Below are 24,561 nucleotides of genomic sequence, written 5' to 3' on the forward strand. Positions count from 1 at the left end.
TGCTAGGTGGCACTGATTGGCACCACTGGTGGGCATTGATAGGTGGCACTCGTGGGCATTGATAGGTAGCACTGATTGCTGCCACTTTTATGTACTGGTGTGCACTGATTCGTGGCTGTGGGCACTGGCAGGCGGTACTGGTGGGCACAGATGAGGTGGCTTCGCCTCTTCCTCTTCGGGACCGATGTCCCTTCAACAGAAGCTGGTGATTGGTTTTTCTTCTCCTCACGCTGTCAGCGTGAGAAGAAAAAAAAATTTGATTATGGATCTTCTGTTTACATCATGTGATCAGCTGTCATTGGCTGACAGCTGATCACGTGGTAAGGGGCTGGGCTTGACCCCTTACTCCGATCTGTGATCACCCGAGTCTCATTGACTCGTGATCACAGCGCGCACAGGGAGTGTGCAAAGGGGAGGACGTCATTCGGCTATAGCGTGGATCTGAAGGGGTTAAAGGGTTAGTTTACCTTTCCAAAATTATTTATGCATTTCAGCTTCTCTAGTATAATAAAGAGACACTGAACAAGTGAAACACTTTTCCTTAAAAAATAATTCATACACTTCCACTACTTAATGACCCTGTATCCTATTTTTCATTAAGTTGTTTCCGTTTGTGTTTTTACTGTTCTCTTGTAATGTCCTCTGTGAGCTCCTGGACCTCTGCTTCTGCGCCCCACCCCACTTATTTTTGTTAACAAACAAGCAGTGCACATTAGTTGTGGGTATGTGTACTGATCCTTGCACACTACAAGTCCCATAGTTCATATTCCCTAGCCTGTCTCTGGAGTGAGCAAGAGAGTGTGACTATGTTCCTACAGCCAGTGGGACCATGGGGGAATGTAGCCATACTCTCAGGAAATCAGATTACAACAGCGAGATAAAAAAGGAATTTGTAGGATACTGGGAGCAATAAAAGGTACTTTTTTGAGAGCTAAGCATGCATACCCGAATAGATTAAAAAAAAAAAAAAAAAAAAGTTTTTAGTGTCCTTTTAAAAGTGTGCCTTTATAAAAGATGCCTAAATTGCGAGGCATACCCATTGGCTGTGTTCACGGCCACCTGTCAAACAAACTTCTAGAGTGAGTGACCCTCCCCATCCCTTATACCTTTCAGGGCACGAAGGGTAATGAATGCTTGGCTCCTTAAGTGCAGGAACGTTCTAGCTTGTTCAAAACCTGTGGCTGACCTGAGCGTTATAGGACAGAGGTAGTGAGAGCACCCGGCGCATGTGCAGGTTTTCCACAAGGTCACTCATTCCTGTACTAATGGGGCCATGCATCATTCCGCTTGCAGGGGTTGTCCACTTAAGATTTGCAGACAGGCTGGGGAAAGCTGCACATGGCCAATGCCATATAGCTTTTTTTTACCTGAGGACTGCTTTTTTCTAGACAAGCTGGAATGCATAGGTAATTTTTTTTTTTATATAAATGTGAACTAACGGTTTAAAGTGTGTGTAGAGCCCAATTTGTTGTTTTAGTTTTGGATCGAATCTGAAGGGATAGAACATCTGTCAGGGATTTATTGCTGTCTTTGTACCTGCTGGAGAGATTTATCCTCACAAATGGGCCCATTGACCATTGTCTAGTACAGAAAGTGATGGGAGATCCCAAATGTTTTACTTGTCACCAGAAATGAAGGCAAGAAGAAATCTAATGGGGACACATGTTTCAGTGACATCTATCTAAGGGCACACCTTAGACAGTTGCATTGTGGTAATGTGCTAAATGCCATTGTGATTAGCACCCCAACACATCTCCAAAACACACATGCAGTGCATTGTCTTCTTGTGTTTTGCATTAGCTGGTAAGAAATGCAGACATAACCTATTTTTTTATGCATTGAGGAGCATTGCAGCCCACTATTATGAATGCAGCACACCAAAATGCAATGGGCCCTAAGATAGGATATCCCATTGCTTTGGGAGGGCTCTATTGCTGCCTGCAATTCTCTGGGTCAGAATGTGAAGTGAAATCTCCACAACAGCACACCTGAAAGGAGTTGATCCCTACCTTATCTAAAACGGAAAAAAAAAGTTTTTTTCAGTGAAAACTAATCATTTGTATAGTCTCCTTTGCAAACTTAGATTTATTTATTTGGATAGGCATGGGACTGAAAACATTTTTGACGTATTCTTTAAGAATAGCATTCTGGGCTTGTATCACATGGTTTTTCAATATTTATTTCAAGCCTGATGCTCACTTACTATATTGTCTATGCTGGCCATATATACCAAATATGTCCTACTGGTGTGAAATTTACATACTGGTCTATTGTCTTGATTGTGTCAACTGCTTTTATGTGTAACACTCCTAAAAAGATCTTGTGTCGGGTAGATGTAAAAATTTGGCATGTTAGTGTATTTTTATCCAGTAGATGGAGCTGTAGCCTTTTCATGTCTTGCAGAGATGACTAATTATTATTATTATTATGCAGTATTTATATAGCGCCAACAGTTTACGTAGCGCTTTACAACTTGAGGGTAGACTAATCATTCTATTCCACCCATAATGGTCCAGGAAGGCTCTGCCATGTGTAAATGTTTATTTGTTAAACAAAGATTATATTAGAAGTAAAGATAAAAAATAAAAAAATAAAAAAAAATCATGAAGAAAATTTGCCCTAAAACCATTTTTGTTTGTATTGTAAAGTCAACTTTTTAAAAATACTTTATTTTGAATTCTTCATACCAGAATAAGTGATAAACATAACAGTACAGTGTACGAGGTTTAGAAAGCTAAGACGTTAAACATATAAAGTTGTGATTCATATCAATTAGAAAACAATTTTCACATTTGTAATGTCTGGTAGAGTGGAGAGGATAGCACCATCATCATCTTGTATATTGAAGAGTAAAGAACTTAAACAGATAAAGATTCAAGAAAATGAATGGGGAGGAAAGTTGGTGGGGTGAGAAGGGAGAAGGTAGAATGGGTATAAAAAGGTGGTGGGGGAGGGGTTGCCAGGACAAGTTTTCCCATTCCACTGTGTAAGAGCAATAAGGCTTGTCAAATTTTTTAGCTAGTTTTATAAATAAGAAAGCGTAAAATTCCTGCCATGCTGTTATTTCAGGAACATCCTCACTGGACACTAACATCTTCAGCCAGTCTTTTTTCAGGTCCTGATCTTCAGACATTTTGTACACTGTGAACAAGCCAGTAAGGACACCTTTTTTGCAAAAGGGTCATACAGTTGGGAAAATAATTATTTGATCCCCTGCAGATTTTTAAAGTTTGTCCACTTACAAAGAAATTAAGGGTCTTTAATTGTTATAGGCGTATTTTAATGATAGAGATAAAATATCAACCAAGGTTCCAGAAAAAACACATGATACAAATGTTATAAATGGAGTTGCAGTTCAGTGAGTAATATAAGTATTTGATCCCCTACCAACCAACAATAATTCTGGCTCCCACAGACTGGCTACAGTATGTGATCATGTGGTACACAGATTAATCTTGTCAATTTAAGAAGGTGCTCCTAACAACAACTCATTATGTGTATAAAAGACACCTGTCAACAGAATCTTTCTTCCATTCAAACCCTCCATCATGGGCAACAGCAAGCTGCCAAAGAACGTCAGAGACAAGATTGTAAACCTGCACAAGCTTGGAATGAGGAGGAGACAACTGTTGGCGCAGTTATTTGCAAATAGAAGAAATACAGTCAATCGCCCTCGTCTGGAGCTCCATGAAAGATTTTGCCTCATGGGTTAAGGAGGATCATGAGAAAAGTGAGGAATCGGCCCAGAACTACACGGGAGGAGCTTGTGAATAATCTCAAGGCAGTTGGGACCACAGTCACCAAACAAACCATTGGTAACACAGTACGCCACCTTGAATTGAAATCCTGCAATCCTGGGCATGTACAAGCCCATCTGAAGTCTGCCAGTGAACATATAAATGATTCAGAGAAGGATTGGGGGAAAGTGCTGTGGTCAGATTAGACCAAAATGTAGCTCTTTCTTCTTCCCTCAGCCAGAACACTGATGGTGAGTCTTCCAGCATGACAGTGACCCAAAACATACCGCTAAGGCAACAAAGGAGTGGCTCAAGAAGAATCACATTATGGAGTATGGAGCTGAAACTTTGAATTGCCAAGCGACAGCCAAGAAACCTTAAGGGTTTAGAGAAGATCTGTAAAGAAGAGTGGACCAAAATCTCTTCTGAGATATGTGCAAACCTGGTAATCAACTACAAGGAATGTCTGACCTCTGTACATGCCAACAAGGGTTTCTAAACCAAGTAACAAGTCATGTTTTGCTTGGGGATCAATTATTTTTTTTAGTCATTGAACTGCAACTCAATTTATAACATTTGTATCATGTTTTTTCTGGATTTTTGGTCGGTTTTCTGTCTCTAATATTTAAAATACACATATGGTGAAAATTTATAGGCCCTTCATTTCTGTGGTCAAACTTACAAAATCTGCAGGGGAACAAATACTAATTTTCCTCACTGTAGTTTGTCTCTTCTGCATTAAAAATCTTGCCTATTCACAAATGTTATATTTACCAAATGAAGTTACACTTTGTAAAAATGAAAAAAGTAATGTTCACTATTTTTAAATGTGCAGTTTTCATTAAAATAATACCTTTTTATTCTGTAATGAAGGTCCTTGTTCAGGTGCTTCCTGTTTTTTAGGTGACCGGACTGGCTGCTGCGTGGTCACCCTGCCACATGCATGCCTGTGAGAAATTACAATTGAAATAAAAAATTTGTGAGAAGCAGTGCTGATCAAAACTACTAAGACACCCTATACATGCAACATTGTGAGGAAATATGATCATAGATAACAAAAATCATCAAAACAATTATATCACACAACTATAGTGAACAGTTAATATATATTCAAAACATTAAAGTGCAAAGTGCTTTAAATGAAATAGTTCATAAATCCAAAAAATATAATGAAGCCCATGAAAAGTAGTGCTCCAAACAATACGTGAGCAAAACTGAAATATGAATATAATAGTAGAAATATGTTAGTGCTAAAAATTAATTAAAAGTGAAAAAAAAACAGTAACCAATATGTAGTGGTGACATTCAGTGATATCTTGTATGCTAATTCAATGTGACAACACCACCCGAGTGAAATCCTACAAACGACGTGTCAAACTGACTCACCAGATCCAATAGCTGGTACAATTATAAACCAGCAACTGCCTTTTTGCAATCAATGCTTGAATCAGAAGTGCTTGTTAGCAAAAGTACAAGGTCCTCTCCAATAAGTCATGCCATGGTTCCCACAGACATAAGGGAAGGAAGAAGGAAGCTCCGGTAGTGTAATAACGCTTATTAAAAAGTTTATTTAAAACCTAAAAAAAAATACACTCACATATTACAAGTGTCAGACCCGACACTAGGGATTCTAGGCATAAATGTGTTCCAAATTGCCTCCAGTCACCCCGGGAAGATATCGTATGATGAAACTCGTAGGGCAGGGCTAGGACGCTGACGTCAACACGCAGTCCAGGATTGCACTTGCAGCTCACATACGAACCATAGCGGCTGGAGGCGATTTGGAACTATCAGAGCTTCCTTCTTCCTTCCCTTATGTCTGTGGGAACCATGGCATGACTTATTGGAGAGGAGAGGACCTTGTACTTTTGCTAACAAGCACTTCTGATTCAAGCATTGATTGCAAAAAGGCAGTTGCTGGTTTATAATTTTACCAGCTATTGGATCTGGTGAGTCAGTTTGGTATGTTTGGTGGAGGATTTCACTTGGGTGTTATTGTCACATTGAATCAGCATACAAGATATCACTGAATGTCACCACTACATATCGTTTACTGAAGAACTGTTCTTTCACTTATGAATTTTTAGCACTAACATATTTTTACTATTCTATTCATAATTTTTTCAGTTTTGCTCACACATTGTTTGGAGCACTACTATTCATGGACTTTATTGTATTTTTTGGATTCATTAACTTTTTCATTTAAAGTGGATGTAAACCCTCTCTCATCATTTCTAAATTACTTCCATAGTGCTGATCTCTAAGGATATACATGCCTCCAGCATGTATCCTTATCTGTCAAATATCTCTCCTTTAGCTGTTTGGAGCCCTGCAATACTCCAGATTCTGCGGGTCTGCTGTCCAGGGCTCGGTGGGCAGAGTTGTGATGTCAGTAGACTCCCTGCACATCTCTACACTCCCCTTGGCCAGGCATCGATATTTCTTACACTGAACTTCTGCTGGTCTCGTGGATTATGCCCCATGATCACTAACATCCAGTCAAAACCCAGGAAAGTCACCACATGACTTCAGCATGCCCAATCATGCTGAGGTGTAGAGCAGCCAATCCTGGGAGAGCTGGCGAAGAAAAGAGGGGGGGGGGGGGTGAAGTACACAGAATGCCTCTCTTACACTAGTGCATGAAATAAGGAAATCACCTGTCACTCACAGCAAGGGGGAAGAAGCAGACACCTATTTCTCTGTGTGTGTTTTTATCTTGAGGAAAGATGAGAGGATTGCTCAGAGCTGCATTAACTCTTCGTGGCAAGACTGGGCACAGATGAAATTACATCCTCTGCTGTAACAGATATGAGTCTTAATGAAAATTTTTTTGTGGGGTTTACATCCACTTTAAAGCACTTTGCACTTTCATGTTTTGCATATATATATATATATATATATATATATATATATATATATATATATATATATATATATATATATATATATATATATATATATATATATATATATATATACTGTTCACTATAGTTGTGTGATATAATTGTTTTGATTTTTTTTTTTTTTTTTAATCTATGATCATATTTCCTCACAATGTAGCATTGTTTTAGTAGTTTTGATCAGTGCTGCTTCTCACAATATTTGATGTCAGTTTTTTGGTCCTGCCATTAATTAGAGCAGCCGCAATCCACATTTTTTTTTTTGATTATCACAGTTTTTGCATCCCTTCTATGTACAGTGGATATAAAAAGTCTAAAATGGCAGTTTTCTGTGATGTAAAAAAATGAGACCAAGATAAATCATTTCAGAACTTTTTCCAACTTTAATGTGACCTATAAACTGTACAACTCAATTGAAAAACAAACTGAAATATTTTGTGGGGGGGGGTAAAACTAAAAAACTAAAATAGCATCGTTGCATAAGTGTGCACACCCTCTTATAACTGGGTATGTAGCTGTGTTCAGCATTAAGCAATCACATTCAAACTCATGTTAAATAGGAGTCAGTACACACATACCATCATTTTAAAGTGCCTCTCATTAACCCCAAGTAAAGTATAGCTGTTCTAGTAGGTCTTTCCTGACATTTTCTTAGTCACATCCTACTGCAAAAGCCATGTCCCGCAGAGAGCTTCCAAAGCATCAGAGGGATCTTGTTGTTAAAAGCTATCAGGAGAAGGGTACAAAAGAATTTCCAAGGCATTAGATATACCATGGAACACAGTGAAGACAGTCATCATTAAATGGAGAAAATATGGCACAGCAGTGACATTACAAAGGACTGGACGTGCCTCCAAAATTGATGAAAAGACGAGAAGAAAACTGGTCATGGAGGCTTCCAAGAGGCCTACAGCAACATTAAAGGAGCTGCAGGAATATCTGGAAAGTATTGGCTGTGTGGTACATGTGACAACAATTTCCCGCATTCTTCATATGACTGGGCTGTGGGGTAGAGTGGCAAGATGGAAGCCCTTTCTTACTAAGAAAAACATCCAAGCCTGGCTACATTTTGTAAAAACACATCTGACGCCTCCCAAAAGCATGTGGGAAAATGTGTTATGGTCTGATGAAACCAAGGTTGAACTTTTTGGTCATTATACCAAAAGATATGTTTGGTGCAAAAACAACACTGCACATCACCAAAAGAGCACCATACCCACAGTGAAGCATGGTGGTGGCAGCATCATTCTTTGGGGCTGTTTTTCTTCAGCTGGAACTGGGGCCTTAGTCAAGGTAGAGGGAATTATGAACAGTTCCAAATACAAGTCAATATTGGCACAAAACCTTCAGGCTTCTGCTGGAAAGCTGAACATGAGGAGGTTCTTTTAGCATGACAACTATCCAAAGCATACATCCAAATCAACAAAGGAATGGCTTCACCAGACGAAAATTAAAGTTTTGGAATGGGCCAGCCAGAGCCCAGACCTGAGTCTGATTGAAAACCTGTGGGGTGATCTGAAGAGGGCTGGGCACAGGTGATGCCCTCGCAATCTGTAAGATTTAGAATGTTTTTGAAAGAAGAGTGGGCAAATATTGCCATGTCAAGATGTGCCATGCTGATAGACTCATGCCCAAAAAGACTGAGTGCTGTAATAAAACCAAACGGTGCTTCAACAAAGTATTAATAAGGGTGTGCACACCTATGCAACCATATTATTTTTATTTTTAAAACCGGAAGTGAGAGGAAATCCTTGCAAATGAAGGTACTCTCTTGGGGGCCCCCCACGTCACCAGAACTAGTATCCCCATTGGTAGAGTTTCCCACTACTTTTCTGGGGACAACCCAAACTGTAGAATTTTCTTTTAGGCCCCTTTCACACTTGTGGGACTGCAAAGTTACATGACAAGTCGTTCCCCATGTTTTCCAATGAGTGTGCGACTTCAAGTCTCAGCGACTTCAAAGTAGTCCCTGCACTACTTTTGGTCCGACTTTGATGCGATTTGAGGTCCATAGATCTCATGTTTACACAGGCATTGCTTAAAATTGCGGCAAAGTCACGGCAAAAAATTGCGGCAATATCCCACGACTTTCAGGTCGCACAAGTGTAAAAGGGGCCTTACTCCTACTTTCAATAATAGTAAACAGGACAAGCAGAGGGTGAATCTCCCTAACAGGGGCACAGACAGCAATAAAAACTGACAGGGGTCTAATCCAAAACTTTTATATACTTTAATCACATGTTGATTATTTCTCAAAATTGTTTCACAGATATACAAAATGAGTCTGATAATATTTATAGGTGTTAAGTTTCCATTTTGCCACACTTTGTCAGAGTATGTATTATATGATCAGTGCTGAGTCACATATCACCCTTATCAAACCTAGTGCAGCATCAGCAACCTCGGGGCACCAGAGAGGGAAAGTACTTGCAGAAAATATTCCTTTCCTGAAACTTTTCAAGCTTAGAGCAAACTTTATAAGGGTCTGTGGTGACCTGAAACATAACTGTTAATATGGACTATTTACCTATACTACTGAGGCTTTATATATTTGATCCTTTTGCAGTTTCAGTAATGGTTCTTTTAAAGGGTAACTCCACTTTCGTGGGGAAAAAAAATAGCAAATAAACAAAATATAATATAGCACATATATTTGCGACACTAGTCATATTGTAGTTGAATATTATTAAAAATTTCCTTTCCTTTTCTATCTGCAGCTGCTGTAATTTTCTGAAAATGCATTGCAATATGGCTACCTGGAGTTGTTCTGTACACAATGTGTACTGGACACACCCCAGAAACATCATTTTCCGCTTGTGTGATTGGCTCATCAATTTTCCCAGAAGTCTGCCTTAAGCCCCATACACAGGTTAAGACTTTGTACAAACTTTCCCTTGGATTTTTGTACAAAGGGCGTTGGCCATAAGTTTGTATTACATACAGACGGCAGGACTTTTCCAGCCAACTTTCATCAAATCACGTGGTTTTTCAGCTCTTTACCACCACCCTTTGGTCAACTTCTGTAATGTTGTCTGATATTGTGTGAATCTCGCCACTTTTATCGGCGAGATTGACACCGTGCGAGCCGGGTTCACACTGGATCCCAGCCAATGCTGGGCACTGTGTTTGGTATGAATCTTGAGGGGAAACTCCACGCCAAATTTTAAATAAAAAACCGGCAAGGGTTCCCCTCCAGGGTCATACCAGGCCCCTAGATCTGGTATGGGTTTTAAGGGGAACCCCCTATGCCGAAAAAAATGGCGTGGGGGTCCCCCCCAAATCCATACCAGACCCTTATCCGAGCACGCAGCCCGGACGGTCAGGAAGTGGGATGGGGACGAGAGAGCCCCCCCCCCTCCTGAGCCGTACCAGGCCGCATGCCCTCTACATGGGGGCGTGGGTGCTTTGGGGAGGGGGGAGACCCCCGAAGTCGGAAGACCCCCAAAGTCGGAAGAAGACCCCCGAAGCTGCCTAATAAATTACTTTAAAAACCTGTGTACTGTTTTTTTATTGACACTTTTTTCCCCTAGGTGAATGGGTAGGGGTACGATGTACCCCATACTCATTCACATAGGGTGGGGGGCCGGGATCCGGGGGCCCCCTTATTAAAGGGGGCTCCCGGATTCTGATAAGCCCCCCCACCCGCAGACCCCGACAACCAAAGGCCAGGGTTGTCGGAAAGAGGCCCCTGTCCTCATCAACATGGGGACAAGGTGCTTTGGGGTGGGGGGGGGCCGCAGGGCGCCCCCCCTCCCCCAAAGAACCCCCCCATGTTGCGGGCATGTGGCCTGGTACAGCTCAGGAGGGGGGGGGGGGGCGCTCGCTCATCCCCACCCCTTTTCCTGACCAGCCAGGCTGCGTGCTCGGATAAGGGTCTGGTATGGATTTGGGGGGGACCCCCATGCCGTTTTTTCGTCTGGTATGCCCCCAGAGGGGAATTCCCTCTCGCACTGGCCGCAATAGGAAAATGTCTCCGATGCTTTTGTGTACACACGATCGGACTTGCTCCATCGGACTTTTGTTGCCAGAAAGTTTGTGCGTTCGCACAGCCAACAAAAGTCTGATGGAAACAGAAAAAGTTTGTCCGATGGAGCGTACACACAGTCGGATGTTGCTCCAAAACAGCTAATTTTCATGTTTGTTGTCAAAAAGTCCGATCGTGTGTACGGGCCTTTAGATACAAGTCAGATTTCAGGCATCCCGTGCAACAAAAACGTAATTTTTGGAAAGATACTTTCAGTAGGAACACATCTTAGGCCTCATGTACACTGCTGCTGGTAAATGGACATTCAAGAGCAGTTGGGAGTTTTTTCAACTGCCCCTGAACTCGGCTAAACACGACCATTCGTGTTTAGCCACGTTTTTGTTTACAGGCGGTTTTTATTTTGGCTAAAAACGCTGCTAAATGCAAACGCGGCATGTAAATGCGGGAAAACGGACAGTTTAAACGTGGGCGTCACTATCTGTCATGTTAAATCGTTTAGGAGAGTTTGTAAAAACGTCCCGTGTACATGAAGCCTAAAGGGATGCAGACCCAGCAGATTTCCTTATTAGTGCTCTGCAGCTGCACAGCTGACAGATAATTATGAAACCACTCCCATGGGATTTTTTTCAGGAATCTGCAACAAAAGTTGTTCTAATAAGTCTTCATTTCATCCACTTCTTCTCTTCTTATCACCACCTCATTACCTTGACATACATTTAAACAGCAAAAACAAAATAGAATATATAGTGTAGTATATTCCAAAACAACAATGTCACCAAACCAAGTGAATAAGTGCCACCAACTCGGTGTTCTTTCATGCACACCACCTCCCCCTTTGGCCATCTACTCTTACTCTTTTCAAATATCGCTCCAATAATGTCCTCATATACCGATGAACAAACCCAGGAAACACAATCACTAAAATAATGTGATACCTCTTTGAATCGCATTCCAAAATATCAAAATTGTGCTCACATTTACCATGCACCAATAAAAGCTTCCATTTTGTAAGTGGTTCCTTCCACCTCTGTGCTTCCGTAATAACCATCTACCACATGTGTGTCACTCCAGTGAAAAGTATGAACCTTACCAAACTCCACAGCTTACAGAGAAGAGGGGCTATATAGGCGCAGTAAAATGTAATCCACTTTCCACCTTCCATTCTCCATCCAGTATCCTCCTATAGCCAGAAGAAAGATTTTAGAAGGACCACAGTGCAGTATTTTATCATTTAAAACCTTTATTTCAAAATAAGTTAAATGTAAGCATTTAGAGGGGAAAACCATGTACAAAACCTCTTCCAAGATGGCTACCACAGCACTTCCAGCTCCAGCGTGCGTCTGATGTCCCCTTCTGATGCGTTTTGTTGGGTTTGACTTAAAGGAGAAGATAAAGTTTAGTACATGGTTTTACGCTTTACTTGGTTGCTTATTGGGACTTTTTTTTCTTGTTTATGTCCTTTGTATGGACTAGGGTTGCTGCACCGATACTAGTATCGGTACAGATAACAAGCATTGGTACTTGTGCAAATGCTTCGATACCTGTTGTATCGGACCAGGCGTCCGCAAGCTCAGGAGGGGGGCCGGGTAGCCTCACAGGTGATCGGTGCGGTGGTGGGGGCAGTTACAAGTACCAATCTCCCTGTATAGCTTTTTATAGCTTCTCCTCCTCTCACTCCCGCAGCTGTCAGGTGCATTATTGAAAGCTATACAGGGAGATCGGTGCTTTTAACTGCCCCCACCACCACACCGATCACCCCCCACTGTCCCCTGTCCCCTCCTCTGGGTCCACCTTCCTCTCTCTGGGTCACCGGGCCCTCCTTCCTCTCTCAGGTATCCTCACTCTCACTGGGTCCTTGGCTCCTCCTCTCTCTCTCCAGTGTCCTCCTCCCTCTCAGCGGTATCCTCCTCCCTCTCTCCGGCTCCATATGCCCTCCTCCGGTCCCTCGTCCCAGATCTGTCAGGATGGAGAGCGGAGGGAGGAGTCGGTAAATCTGTCATTGACCGGCTCCTTCCTTTTCCGAGTGCACTGTCCATGCATAACTGAGCGTCGTAATCTGTGCCGCTGTCTCCTGTCCATTCATCTTCAGTGCAGCTGAAACTGCAGAGAAAAGGACTGGGGAATCTGTGCCCTCAGTCCCTTTCCCTGTCTCAAAGGGGAGATGTCGGGTCTGTGTAGACCCCTGATATCTCACCAACCACCCCCCCCCCCCCCCCCCCCACAGGGCTGTTATAAATAAAGGAATAAAGGAATAAAGGTTAAATTGTAAAAATAATTAAAAAATAAATAAAAAAAACACTGACACCGTCCACGCCTCATCCGTGCCACCCATTAGTGCCCATCAGTGCTGCATGTTAGTGCCACTGTCGCACAACATTAAAAAAAGGATCGGTAATCGGTATCGGCGAGTACTTGAAAAAAATGATCGGAACTTGTACTCGGATTTAAAGTGGTATTGGTACAACCCTAAAATGGACTTTGATTAGACATTCAAATAGTTTAGGTAGTGCTGGGTTTGTATTGCTTTTTTTTTACTTGCCTGGGGGGGCTGTGTGTTACTAGCCGGGGGGGGGGGTTGCATTTATAATGTACTCTAATCCTCCTATGTGCTGATACTAAACTAAATTATCATATGTAATCATATAAGGGAGCCTTGTTATTATCTGATAAACTTACTTTGATCCTCGTTTATAATACATTTCCATTGTTTCATGCACTGCAGCCAGGTTGTCATATTTCATGTCATATGGAACAAACTGTTGCTGGAAAAGGTCATCAGAATCAATGGCAGCCCATATATTCCAGCTAAATGACAGCTTTAATGCATGCAGTGTTTCTTTGGACTTTATTTGTGGGAAAGTGAGTCGTTATCACCATGAGCTGTTGAAAGTTGTCAATGTTTATCATTTGAATGTTTATGACTTTTTTTCTTTTATTGTGGGTAATGTAAGGACATGGATGGTAACAATTCATAACTGTCATCCCGTTAATTAAATATTCATAGCCTTTTTTCCCAAGACTCTTTTAGCTGCCTTTTTCACCTTTTTGATTTGTTGTGTTGTCATAGGAGACGTTTGCCAGAGCAAAGACATGGGTTAAAGAACTGCAGAGACAAGCCAGTCCAAACATCGTGATTGCGCTCTCGGGCAACAAGGCGGACCTTACTAATAAGCGCATGGTTGAATATGAAGTGAGTATTCTTCCTATTAAAATCAATTTTGCAGTGTTTTTTTTTTTTTTTTTTTTTTTTTTTGATGGGTGTTTAGAAAAAAAAACTTGGCAAACTTTTAGCAGGCAACGTTCTAAGTAGAAGAGTATGTCTGCTATCAGTCAGTCACAGTGTTGTAATTGAAGAAAAATGCCTTCGCAATCTTGGCCAGTATTCTATTCCTTGCAGTAGGTGAAATGATACTTCAGTGGATATTTCTAATATTCCCTTTAGGCTCTGTGCAGACTTTTGGAATAATCATGCAAACAGGGGTTGCACACTCATTATCTATGTAGTATGCTGTTGCATGGCTGCCAGAAGGTGAACTTTAAAGTGTTAGTAAACTCTTGAATTAAAAAATATAAATGTGGCCTCCATGCGGTTTACGTTATAATGTGCTAGTATGCATGAGTGTCTCAGAAGTAAAGATGGGCAGAAGTCCACCAATCTATGAAAAGCTGCGTCTAAAAATCATTGAACAATTTCAGAATAATGTATGAATGCTGTATGAAAAACGAATACTGTAGCTGCTGACTGTTAATAAAAGCACACTTACCTGTCCAGGAATCCAATGCCATCCTCACACGGGCCGGTTCTTTACCAGTGTTCAGGTCCCCAGTGCTGGCATGTTTACTAAGGCAAGCTTCACAATGCATGAGCTGCACGTCGTGAATGGTTCTGCAGCTATCTGGGCCCTGTGATGTGTTCCAAAAGGCTGCGGGGGTGGGGTTTGCGAACTCCTGCTCAGATCGCCTAGGCGATCCGAGGGGAATTAGGAATAGGTACCTGTCAAAACAAGTAACCCCCCCCCCCCCCCCAAAAAAACAAAAAAAAACAAAAAAAAGAATACAGCCATAAGTCAGGTGCGGGGTGGGTAGGCGGAAAAAACAGAATTTCTCTTTTGGGTGAAATTTTGCTTTAAATACATCATCATCTACAGTACATAATATCCTCAAAAGATTCAGAGAATCTGGAGAAATCTCTATGCGCATAGGACAAGGCCGAAAGGCAATATTGGAATGCTGTGATCTTGGGGCTGTCAGAAGGCACTGCATTAAAATTGGAATGATTCTGTAATGGACATCACTGCACGGGCTCAGGAATACTTCCACAAATCATTGTCTGTGAACACACTCATTGCATTTTGTTTTCTATGTAGATTTTACACAGCGTCCCAACTTTTTTGGAATTGGAGTTGTACATTTTATATGGACATTAAAGCTCCCTTTCTGTACCTGTGCTAAACAACTATCTGTTAATCTGTCTAACCACCTGAAAATATTTTATAGACCCAATAAGGGTGCTCAGTAGACTGTAATGCCCTGTACACACGATAGGATTTTCCGATGGGAAAATGTGTGATAGGACCTTGTTGTCGGAAATTCCGACCGTGTGTAGGCTCCGTCACACATTTTCCATAGAAATTTCCGACATACAAAGTTTGAGAGCTTGCTATAAAATTTTCCGACAACAAAATCCGTTGTCGGAAATTCCGATTGTGTGTACACAAATCCGATGCACAAAGTGCCACGCATGCTCAGAATAAATTAAGAGATGAAAGTTATTGGCTACTGCCCTGTTTATAGTCCCGACGTACGTGTTTTACGTCACCGCGTTCAGAACGATCGGATTTTCCGACAACTTTGTGTGACTGTGTGTATGCAAGACAAGTTTGAGCCAACATCCGTCGGAAAAAATCCATGGATTTTGTTGTCGGAATGTCCGACCGTGTGTACAGGGCATAACGGTGTACATTAAGTATTACCATGCATGTGTTTAACTCTTTAGTGTTTCTAATATCTCTGGGCTCATTTCCTGCAACCACTGGGGCTGACAGTTAAAGTGGTGTTCCGGCCGAAATTATACTTTTTAAATAAAAATACCCCAATAATGCACAAGCTTAATGTATTCTAGTAAAATTAGTCTGTAAACTAAGGTCTGTTTTGTTAGTTTATAGCAGTAGTTTGTTATTCTATAAACTTACAGCAGGCCGTGGCCATCTTAAGTGTGGGCATCTGAAGCCAGACTGTATTTCTTCCTGGATCTCATCCTTGCAGATCTCGCACATGCTCAGTGCAGCACAAGCAGTGTAATAGGTTTCAGGTCAGATTTCCATAGCAACGGCAGTTTCAGAGGAAGTTACCGCCCCTTCCCAGAAGGCATTGCAAACAGGAAATGATGCGATGGGCTGCGGCCAGGGAGGAGGAAGTGAAAAATTAATACAGCAGATATACAGTAGGTGCTGAGAAAAAATATTAAAAAATATCCAATTTGTTTACAGTGCACAGTTTAGTGAGGGATGCTGAAGAGTTGTAAAAGTGGGTGGAACTCCACTTTAAGCTGTATAACGGAAGCACAAGGTAGAGGATATGGATACAACTCCAGGAAAATTAAAAGTTTGCCTGTTTATGTCTAGGGGAAAAATAAACAGAAGTACACCCGAACCTTCGCTCTTCCCCACAGCTAGACCGGTCCCCACAGCTTCCGCCGCACGCCAATGCTTTTGTGATCTAGGGTCCTGGCATCATCAAGCAGTGGGCTGCAGCCTTAATGCAAGGAATATTTTTTCTGCCCAGAATTGGGCTTTAAGCTTCTATTAGGAAGTGAACGGTGCACTGGTGACAGGAATTATGATTGGGTTATATACTTTCTTTTTGCATTATAATTAAAAATGGTACAGTACAGATCAATTAACCAATTTATAAGCAAAAAAAAAAAAATTAACCAACAATTTAATAAAAACTTTCTAACAGTGTTTCTTTTTATTCATTTATCATACATCGCTCCCACAATTGGATATAAATACGGGATAAAATTGTGTATCCAGTCTTGCACAACCCTTTTTAGTGTTTCCTCATACAAATTTTGGATAATCCAAAATAAATATCAGACTGCCAATAATTATTCTTGCTCACAGCAAAAGTGGACCTGAGCTGAATATTTGCTGTCTGATAAGACAACCTCCTAGAAATGTTAACTGTGCCTAAGAAGTACCCTGACAAATGTCTGCTTTCATTTACTGCTTCCAGAAAAATAGCAATGAACTTCCTTGCATGTGAGTGTATATTGACAATCCTGTGTCTACTGTCCCAAAGCTGTATATCTGCAGTGTGGGATCTCAGGCACTGCTGCCTCTGTCTGCTAGTCTTGGGGGATTTGTAGTGGGTTTTGGTGATGCTGGGCTGCTTCCTACAAACTTCTGCCTTTACCACGATGGCCACCTCCATCCAGGGTATATAAAGTAGTAAATTCCCTCCCGAGATGAGAATTGTTAAACGGCTTGTAACCTATGCCTTCATATTTTATGGTTAAATAAGGTAATTGCATTTCTTACTGTTATCAAAGTTTCTTGGCATTTTGATAGATTTTATGATGGGCTTCTGTGTGGATATTCATGTAGAAATATTTTTGTCTCAAAGAAAAGTTTGCCCAAAAGAAGGGACCTAACATTGTGCAAGGATGGTTCATGCTGTATGCACCCAACAACAAACATGATTGCAGAAATGATCTCTAAAATAGAAGCTTGGTATAGGTGAACTGGCAAATCGCATTCTGCCATGTTTCAGCGACTCTTAGCATTTTCTATAGCTCTCTGCATGATGGGTACCACCTTGCATACCCATAATGACACAGGATAAGGCAATACAATTGAACATTTTGACCAAACTTTGGGCCAATGAAAACATGATACAGCAAATTTTTTGACATAACACATAACTGTGGATAAAACTTGGATCATTTGTTTTGAGACAAGTCAACTAAGTATGTGCTTACTATTTTTTATTATTATTATACAATACATTGTATATTATTATACACTTTAAAGCCCCACATGGGCTGAATGCTGAGCAACATCGGTACACAATCTGCTGGTTGAATAAAAAACATCTGACATTCAGCCCATGTGCATGGCACCCGGTCCGACAGAAGCCGGCTTCTGTTGAATGAGCATGCTGGAAAAGCAGCAGCCGACCGACTTTCGATCCGCGCTCTCAGCCGATGGCTGAGGGCGCTGACTGGAGTGTTCTGGCAGGGGGGCCACCCCCCTGTCAGAACAAAACAGCTCAGCGGGGGAGGTCGCAGTACTAATGTTGGATCATTAGTGCAGCGGCTCCGACCAAAGCTGACAGGTTTTTTTCGTTCAACCCGCTGGATTGAACAAAAAAGAACTCCGTGTGTATTAAGCTTTAGACAGGAGCCAATTTGCCTACCAGCACGTCTTTAGAGTGTGAGCGCAAGCTGGAGTACAAAAAATCCACACAAACACAGGGAGAACATGCAAATTCCATGCAGATAGTGTCCTGGTCAGGATTCAAACCAGTGACCCCAGTATTGCAAGGCAGATATCTCAATCAACCACTGTACTGCCTTCTTAGGACATTTTGTGACTCAGAGTTCACAGGAAAATGATGGCTTTACTTTTCTGTCATGTAGAAGGAATACTCATTGCATTTTCCTGGAGTCCACAGGAAAATGATAGCTTTACTTTTCTGTCATGTAGAAGGAATGCTCCTCGTTGCTTTATTTAGAATGTGGAGAAACCATTAAAGGGTCTTGGCACACAAAAACGTTCTGAAAGCATTGGAGACTATGAAGAAAAACAAAACGGGCCAAGTTTTGATGCAGAGGCTCATTCTGTATAGGCAACACAGCTGGTTTACAGGTCTGAACTTTCACAATAGATGCCGTCAAGCAAGGAAAGTGTGAAATTGTGGAACACCCACCCAAACCTGATCACCAGTGACTTGTATTTATTGAAAGAACTTAAGGAACCCCTGCAGGAAAAAAAACATTTCTGGAGTGTGAATTCATAGCCATTGGAACATCTTTGGGATTAAAGCATGCAAGCCCATGTTGCTGTGTTGGTTAATATAATTCTGCTTTATTCAATGGCTTTTATGTTATTCTTTGATTTTCTTTTTTTTTTTTTTTTAATCACACCTAGTTTATGCAGGGCCACAGATTAAGGTGTATGGAAGCTTAACAAGGCATATCATTTTGAGTAAAAAAACTACTAAACATTGCTTGCTACCACATACTCCTATATAACATAAAGCAATAACAAAGATCACATGGTCAGTGGACAACAGCAGTGTTGTTGGTGTTCTATGTCAATAGAGGACTGCAGGAAGGCTATAATTTTCAGTCTGACAGATCCTGTCTGGGAAATTTGCAGTGAGTGGAAAGGATGAGAGAAGCTCCATGTACATCACTCCTATTCATGTAGCAAACCTTAGGAATATATATCTACAGTCCACCAATCTCCACATTGAAAGTGTTAAACACCAGTGTTTAGATAAATAGGTCAGTAGGACCTAACATCCCTTTAGATGACAAAATGTTAGAGATTGCGCTTTCCATTTTCAAATTAGATCAAATTAATGCTTCAAAATCACTGTCCATAGAAGCTAACTTATGAAGATTGGAAAAATGTAAATTGTGGTTATACAGGAAGGAGCCTGTTTGCATGTATACTGTATATACTAGTCCCAGGTTCTGTGTTCTAAGTGCTCATATGCCACCAATCCCACCAATGCGCCACAGAAAATCCAGTAAATAATATGTGTTAATTAAAGTGTTACTAAACCCACAACAGTAAAATGAGTTTGGAAATGCAGTAAAGCATGCTTATTTTACTCACTGTGCAACCTAAGGGGTTAATCCTCTGCATTGTATAAAAAGGCTTCTTGATACTGTATGCACAGATCCTCCTCTTCTTCCACTGACTCCAGAACAGGTCCGGATAAGACAGAACTTTGGAGTCAGGCTGCACATGCTCAGTTTGGTGTGTATTGGTAGAGATTTTTTTTTTTTCATTGGGAAAGTGCATGTGATCAGCACAGGGCCAATCAGCACTGTCCAGACAAGAGGGTCATGGGCCCTGCATCCTTATGAAAACTCCTCCTACAAGCTTTACCAGGTACTGATAGAAGTCACAAGACTTCTATATACTGCTGATGAGAACAGGTATTTAGCAGTTTAGCACCTTGAGGCGATTCAGTTCGCATTTGCAGCGCTTTACAAATCATTCATTCATATATTTACTAAAACTATTGCATTTCCATGTTTTGTGTACTGTGGGAGACTAGATATGGTGAATGCAGGCTCCTGGGTTTAGTTACACTTTAATAATCTGCTGCCACTTTAAAATAAAAAAAACATATAAACAACTTCATCTAAAAGGTATATAACAAAATAGTTTAGTCAGAGCTGGTGCTAGACTATTTGCGCCCTAGGCAAAACCAGTTACTTGCACAAACCCCGCCCCCCCCACAAGTAACATGGAAAATAAAAAGTGGAGTGGTTTGAAGTATGCTATATATTGGGTGGGGCTTAAAGGGGTGTGGTTAGTTAGTCTGAGATGAATGTAGGATGGAGATGACTGTGTGCAGGATGGAGATGATATGGTAGATGACTATGTCAGGTCAGCAAATTTAAATACCAGAGTCCTCTGGCCTGACTGGGTCCAGTGGCTGGCTCTGGACTTCACAGTCTGCTCTGAGTGACCGCTTAAACTTAGGCCGGGTCTGGCCTCCACCACACTCACTCCAGATCTCTGTCCTCTGACTGGGCTCTCTCTGCTTGGCTCTGTGTCTCAGTGACAGTCCGCCCCTGCTATTCCTTGCTTCAGTTGGATCCACAGCAGCCGCTCTTCACACTCCGGGCTGTGTGGTCCTTATAACGGGTGCGCTGTTAAGACAGCAAAGCTGCACCCTCCTTCATCTCCTAACGTGCTCCCACCACTGATCAGGCCAAGGTGGGCTGGCGTCCCTTTGGTAGCCACGTCCCCTCATTTAGCACTGACCAATCAGAAAACAGGCAGGAATCCCCTGACTTCCTGGAGGAGGTGGGGGGAGGAATCTCTCTGACTGTGTGTCTGTTATGATTCACTTCAGTGCCGTAACCATTTTCATTTTAACTGGAATGTCAGAGTTGTCCATGAGTCATGGCTGTGACTGCGCCCTAGGTAGCTGCCTAGTTTGCCTAGTGGTAGCAACGGCCCGGAGTGTAGTAAATGTATATAGTAATTCATAACTTTACACGTACTTAAACAAATAAAACTGAAATACCACCCAGTGAAATATCAGTGACAGTGAATTACAAAAGTTCATAGCAAAGTCCAAAATGAACACAATAATGTAAATTAACTTTTTCCAGGGATCCCGGAGGTTAAAATTAATCTGGTGAGTCTAAACTTAATGAGGAAGATGTGGCACACTCTCATGTGGTGCGGTGTGAAGATCTAGTGGCGTAACATTACTGAAATACTACGGATTACACTTTTAACATTTACATTATTGTGTTCATCTGGACTTTGCTATGAGCTTTTGTAATTCACTGTCACTGCTGTTTCACTGGGTGGTGTCTCAGTTTTATTTAAGTACGTGTATGGTTATGAATTACTATATAAATTTAATATACTGTTTTGTTATGTAGCGCAGCTATTTACCTTTTAGATTTTTAGGTGATGTTGGTTATACTGTGTATACTGCCTTCTGTGGTAGATTGTGCTGCCGTCTCTGCGGAGAGGAGGAGAGAAGCAAGGGTTCGGGCGACGGCATCGTGGGACAGATGAGTGTGTGTGTTTATTAAAAGTCAGCAGCTACACTTATTGTAGCTGCTGACTTTTAATAAACACAAACACAACTGGAACTCTTCTTTAACTGAAGATGTCATCGTCAGGAGGGTTTTGGTTTTCAAGCATCAATATAAGAGCTATTGGTGACAAGATTTTAATACCGATAAAAGATTTGAGATTATTATGGAGTATTTTTTTGTAATATTTACATAGTTACATAGTAGGTGAGGTTGAAAAAAGACACAAGTCCATCAAGTCCAACCTATGTGTGTGATTATGTGTCAGTATTACATTACATATCCCTGTATATTGCGGTCATTCAGGTGATTATCTAATAGTTTCTTGAAGCTATCAATGCTCCCCGCTGAGACCACCGCCTGTGGAAGGGAATTCCACATCCTTGCCGCTCTTACAGTAAAGAACCCTCTACGTAGTTTAAGGTTAAACCTCTTTTCTTCTAATTGTAATGAGTGGCCACGAGTCTTATTAAACTCTCTTCTGCGAAAAAGTTTTATCCCTATTGTGGGGTCACCAGTACAGTATTTGTAATGAAAAAGTTGATACAATAAACCATTCATGAGTTAGAAAATCTCTAACAATCTGCTGTCAATAGTATTAATCGGGGCCCTGCTGATAAGTTTTAACCGTTTTTGTTGAGTTTTCTTGAGACAGAATATTTGTAGATTAAAAAAAGCGATTAAACCAAACTGGGTAAGTTGTTTTAGGTAATTTGCATAAGGTTGAAGATACAAAAAGCTACGATACGTTGCCTTTTAGTTACATTGTTCCCCCGTTTTTTTTGTTTTTTTTTCCTCGTATTGCTGAAACTTCAGTAAACCCGATTGAACATTATGTATCGTGGCATTAAGTGTTGACTGTATTGTAGGAAATCTACATACTTAATAGTTATCTACACTTATACACGTTTACTGCCTACCAAGTAACTTGGGAGTCATTGACCCTTAAAGCTCTTTCCCTTTTGTCCTTTACAGGAAGCTCAGGCGTATGCGGATGACAACAGCCTGTTATTTATGGAAACCTCCGCCAAAACAGCCATGAATGTCAATGACCTGTTTCTTGCAATAGGTAAAGACTGCAGTATCTTTCTCAGAAGAAATGTGTTTGTAGATGAACTGATTTACTCCTGTCCTCAATTGATATGTAATTTTATGGCCATTTTACTCCATTATATATGTCAAAGTCTCATTTGACTGCACTTTAAAAACTGAAGGTGTCTCGATAATTATTGAGGTTATTGAGTTAGAGTTGTGTGACCTATGAGTCAGGAGTCCAGCTTCTATTTTATTTTACATTTATTTCAATGTTTTTTAACCACTTAAAGAACAGGCACTTTCTGTTTACATGTAACAATCAGTATCTTTTGCTAGAAAATTTCTTAGAATCCCAGACATTATGTATTTTTTTTAAAGCAGAGGCCCTAGAGAATAAATTGGTGGGTTTTGCAATTTTTTATGTCGCATAAAAAAAGAAAAAAACCTTTTTCTAGTTTTAATGCAAAAATACACCATTCATAACCCAATTTTTTGTTAAAATATAAAAGTTACACTGAGTAGACACCAAACATGTCATGCTTTAAAATTGCGCACACCCATGCAATGTTGACAAACAACAAAAATGTTACTATCCATAGGTAATGCTTTAAAAAGCCTTACATTTTACCACTTTACTTCACTTACACAGGAGGTAGAATTACTGCCCATGATGTGATGTTTGCGGCGATACCTGATGTGTGTGATCGCTGTTTGCGTGTCTGCGGGACCGATGTGTGCGTTTACATTTGCACACAAGCACAGGGGGACAGCGGTACTTAAATTTTTTTTTTTATTTTGTATTTTTACACTATCGCTTTAAAAAAACATCCTTTGTGACAGTAATAGGCATGTGACCGGTACTCTTTATGGAGAGATCCGGGGTCTATAAGACCCCAGATTCTCCTCTTAAATGCATTTGATCAAACGGATGGATGATTATTTCACTATATACAAAAAATACATGACTTTAGCATGGTTCTTGTGGAAGCTGTGACTGTTTTGTATGTGTTAACAACATGAAATATTTAATAAAATATCTGATTAAAAATAAAAAAGCATTTGGTCATGCCAAGATCAGTTTGATCCATAGTTAAAGTCCATCTAGTTCAACCATAAAAATAAATAAATAAAAAATATCAAACAATCCCATATACCCAATCCTATACCCACGGTTGATCCAGAGGAAGACGAAAAACCCCAGCAAAGCCGTTGACATCTGGATAACCTGGAAGTGATGTGACATCATCGCTTCTAGGTTACTATATCATAGAGCCCAACAAAGCCAATTTGTTCTTCGTTGGGCACTGTAATCAGCCAGCGGAAGCACCGGGTGGTCGATCGGGACTTCGATGGGACAAGAGATCTTGGTAAAGCTGGGAGAGAGGGGAAAAATGTCCCCTGTTTGTAAAGGCAATCCAGCGGCTAGTTAGCTGCTAGGATTGCTTTTACAAGAGAGCCAAACCCTGGCTCTACAAAATGGCACCAGGATGATGCTTGCAGCTGCAGGCATCATCCTGGTATAACTACTCAAACTCCAGCGACGTGCTGGTACGTAGCTGAAATGGTTAATACATGGGGTTAAGATTGTTGTAGAATTTGAACAATTTCAGCACAGACAATAAATCATTTTATAGGATATAGCTTGATGTCCATTACCAAGACCTCTGTCTGGTGTCGTTTGCCATTTCTGAAAGTTATCTGCTGATCTACACAAATAAGATCGCACCAATGAAGGAAACCATTATGTACCAAAAACTATACCAAAAAATTACTAGGAGCAAAGTTCAGTACCTGCTGTTGAGCCTGTGAGTGCAGTTCATTGCTGTGCTTGTGCACAGACCCTTGCTGGTAACTGACATGATCCATCCAGAGCTCTATGTTGCCAACTTAAAGCTGATCATTGGGATAAGCAAATCTTGTCGAAATACAAGTGGCATGTGTGTTCTTATTGAATCTTGGTGCACTTTGTGTATTTCTTCCATATCTGTGCAGTAATCCAGTGTAAAATTTTGCCTCTGTGCATGAGCTGCCTATAATTAAGACCGGTCACTGTTGCTCTCTCCCCTTGTGCAAGGTAACTGTTCTTGGCTCCACCCTCTC

The 24,561-nt window shown here is 41.0% G+C and overlaps 1 protein-coding gene across 1 annotated transcript in view; it reads left to right on the forward strand.

Annotated features, from left to right (window-relative positions):
* RAB5B (RAB5B, member RAS oncogene family) overlaps positions 1-24,561 on the forward strand; it is a 111,683-nt gene that overhangs the window by 37,447 nt on the left and 49,675 nt on the right. The window contains exons 4-5 of the mRNA XM_073613961.1: positions 13,690-13,812; positions 22,402-22,495. Coding sequence (XP_073470062.1) covers positions 13,690-13,812; positions 22,402-22,495 — 217 coding nt within the window. The remainder of the gene's footprint in view (positions 1-13,689; positions 13,813-22,401; positions 22,496-24,561) is intronic.

The sequence above is a fragment of the Aquarana catesbeiana genome, linkage group LG02, assembly GCF_042186555.1.
Source record: "Aquarana catesbeiana isolate 2022-GZ linkage group LG02, ASM4218655v1, whole genome shotgun sequence".
Taxonomy (NCBI): domain Eukaryota; kingdom Metazoa; phylum Chordata; class Amphibia; order Anura; family Ranidae; genus Aquarana; species Aquarana catesbeiana.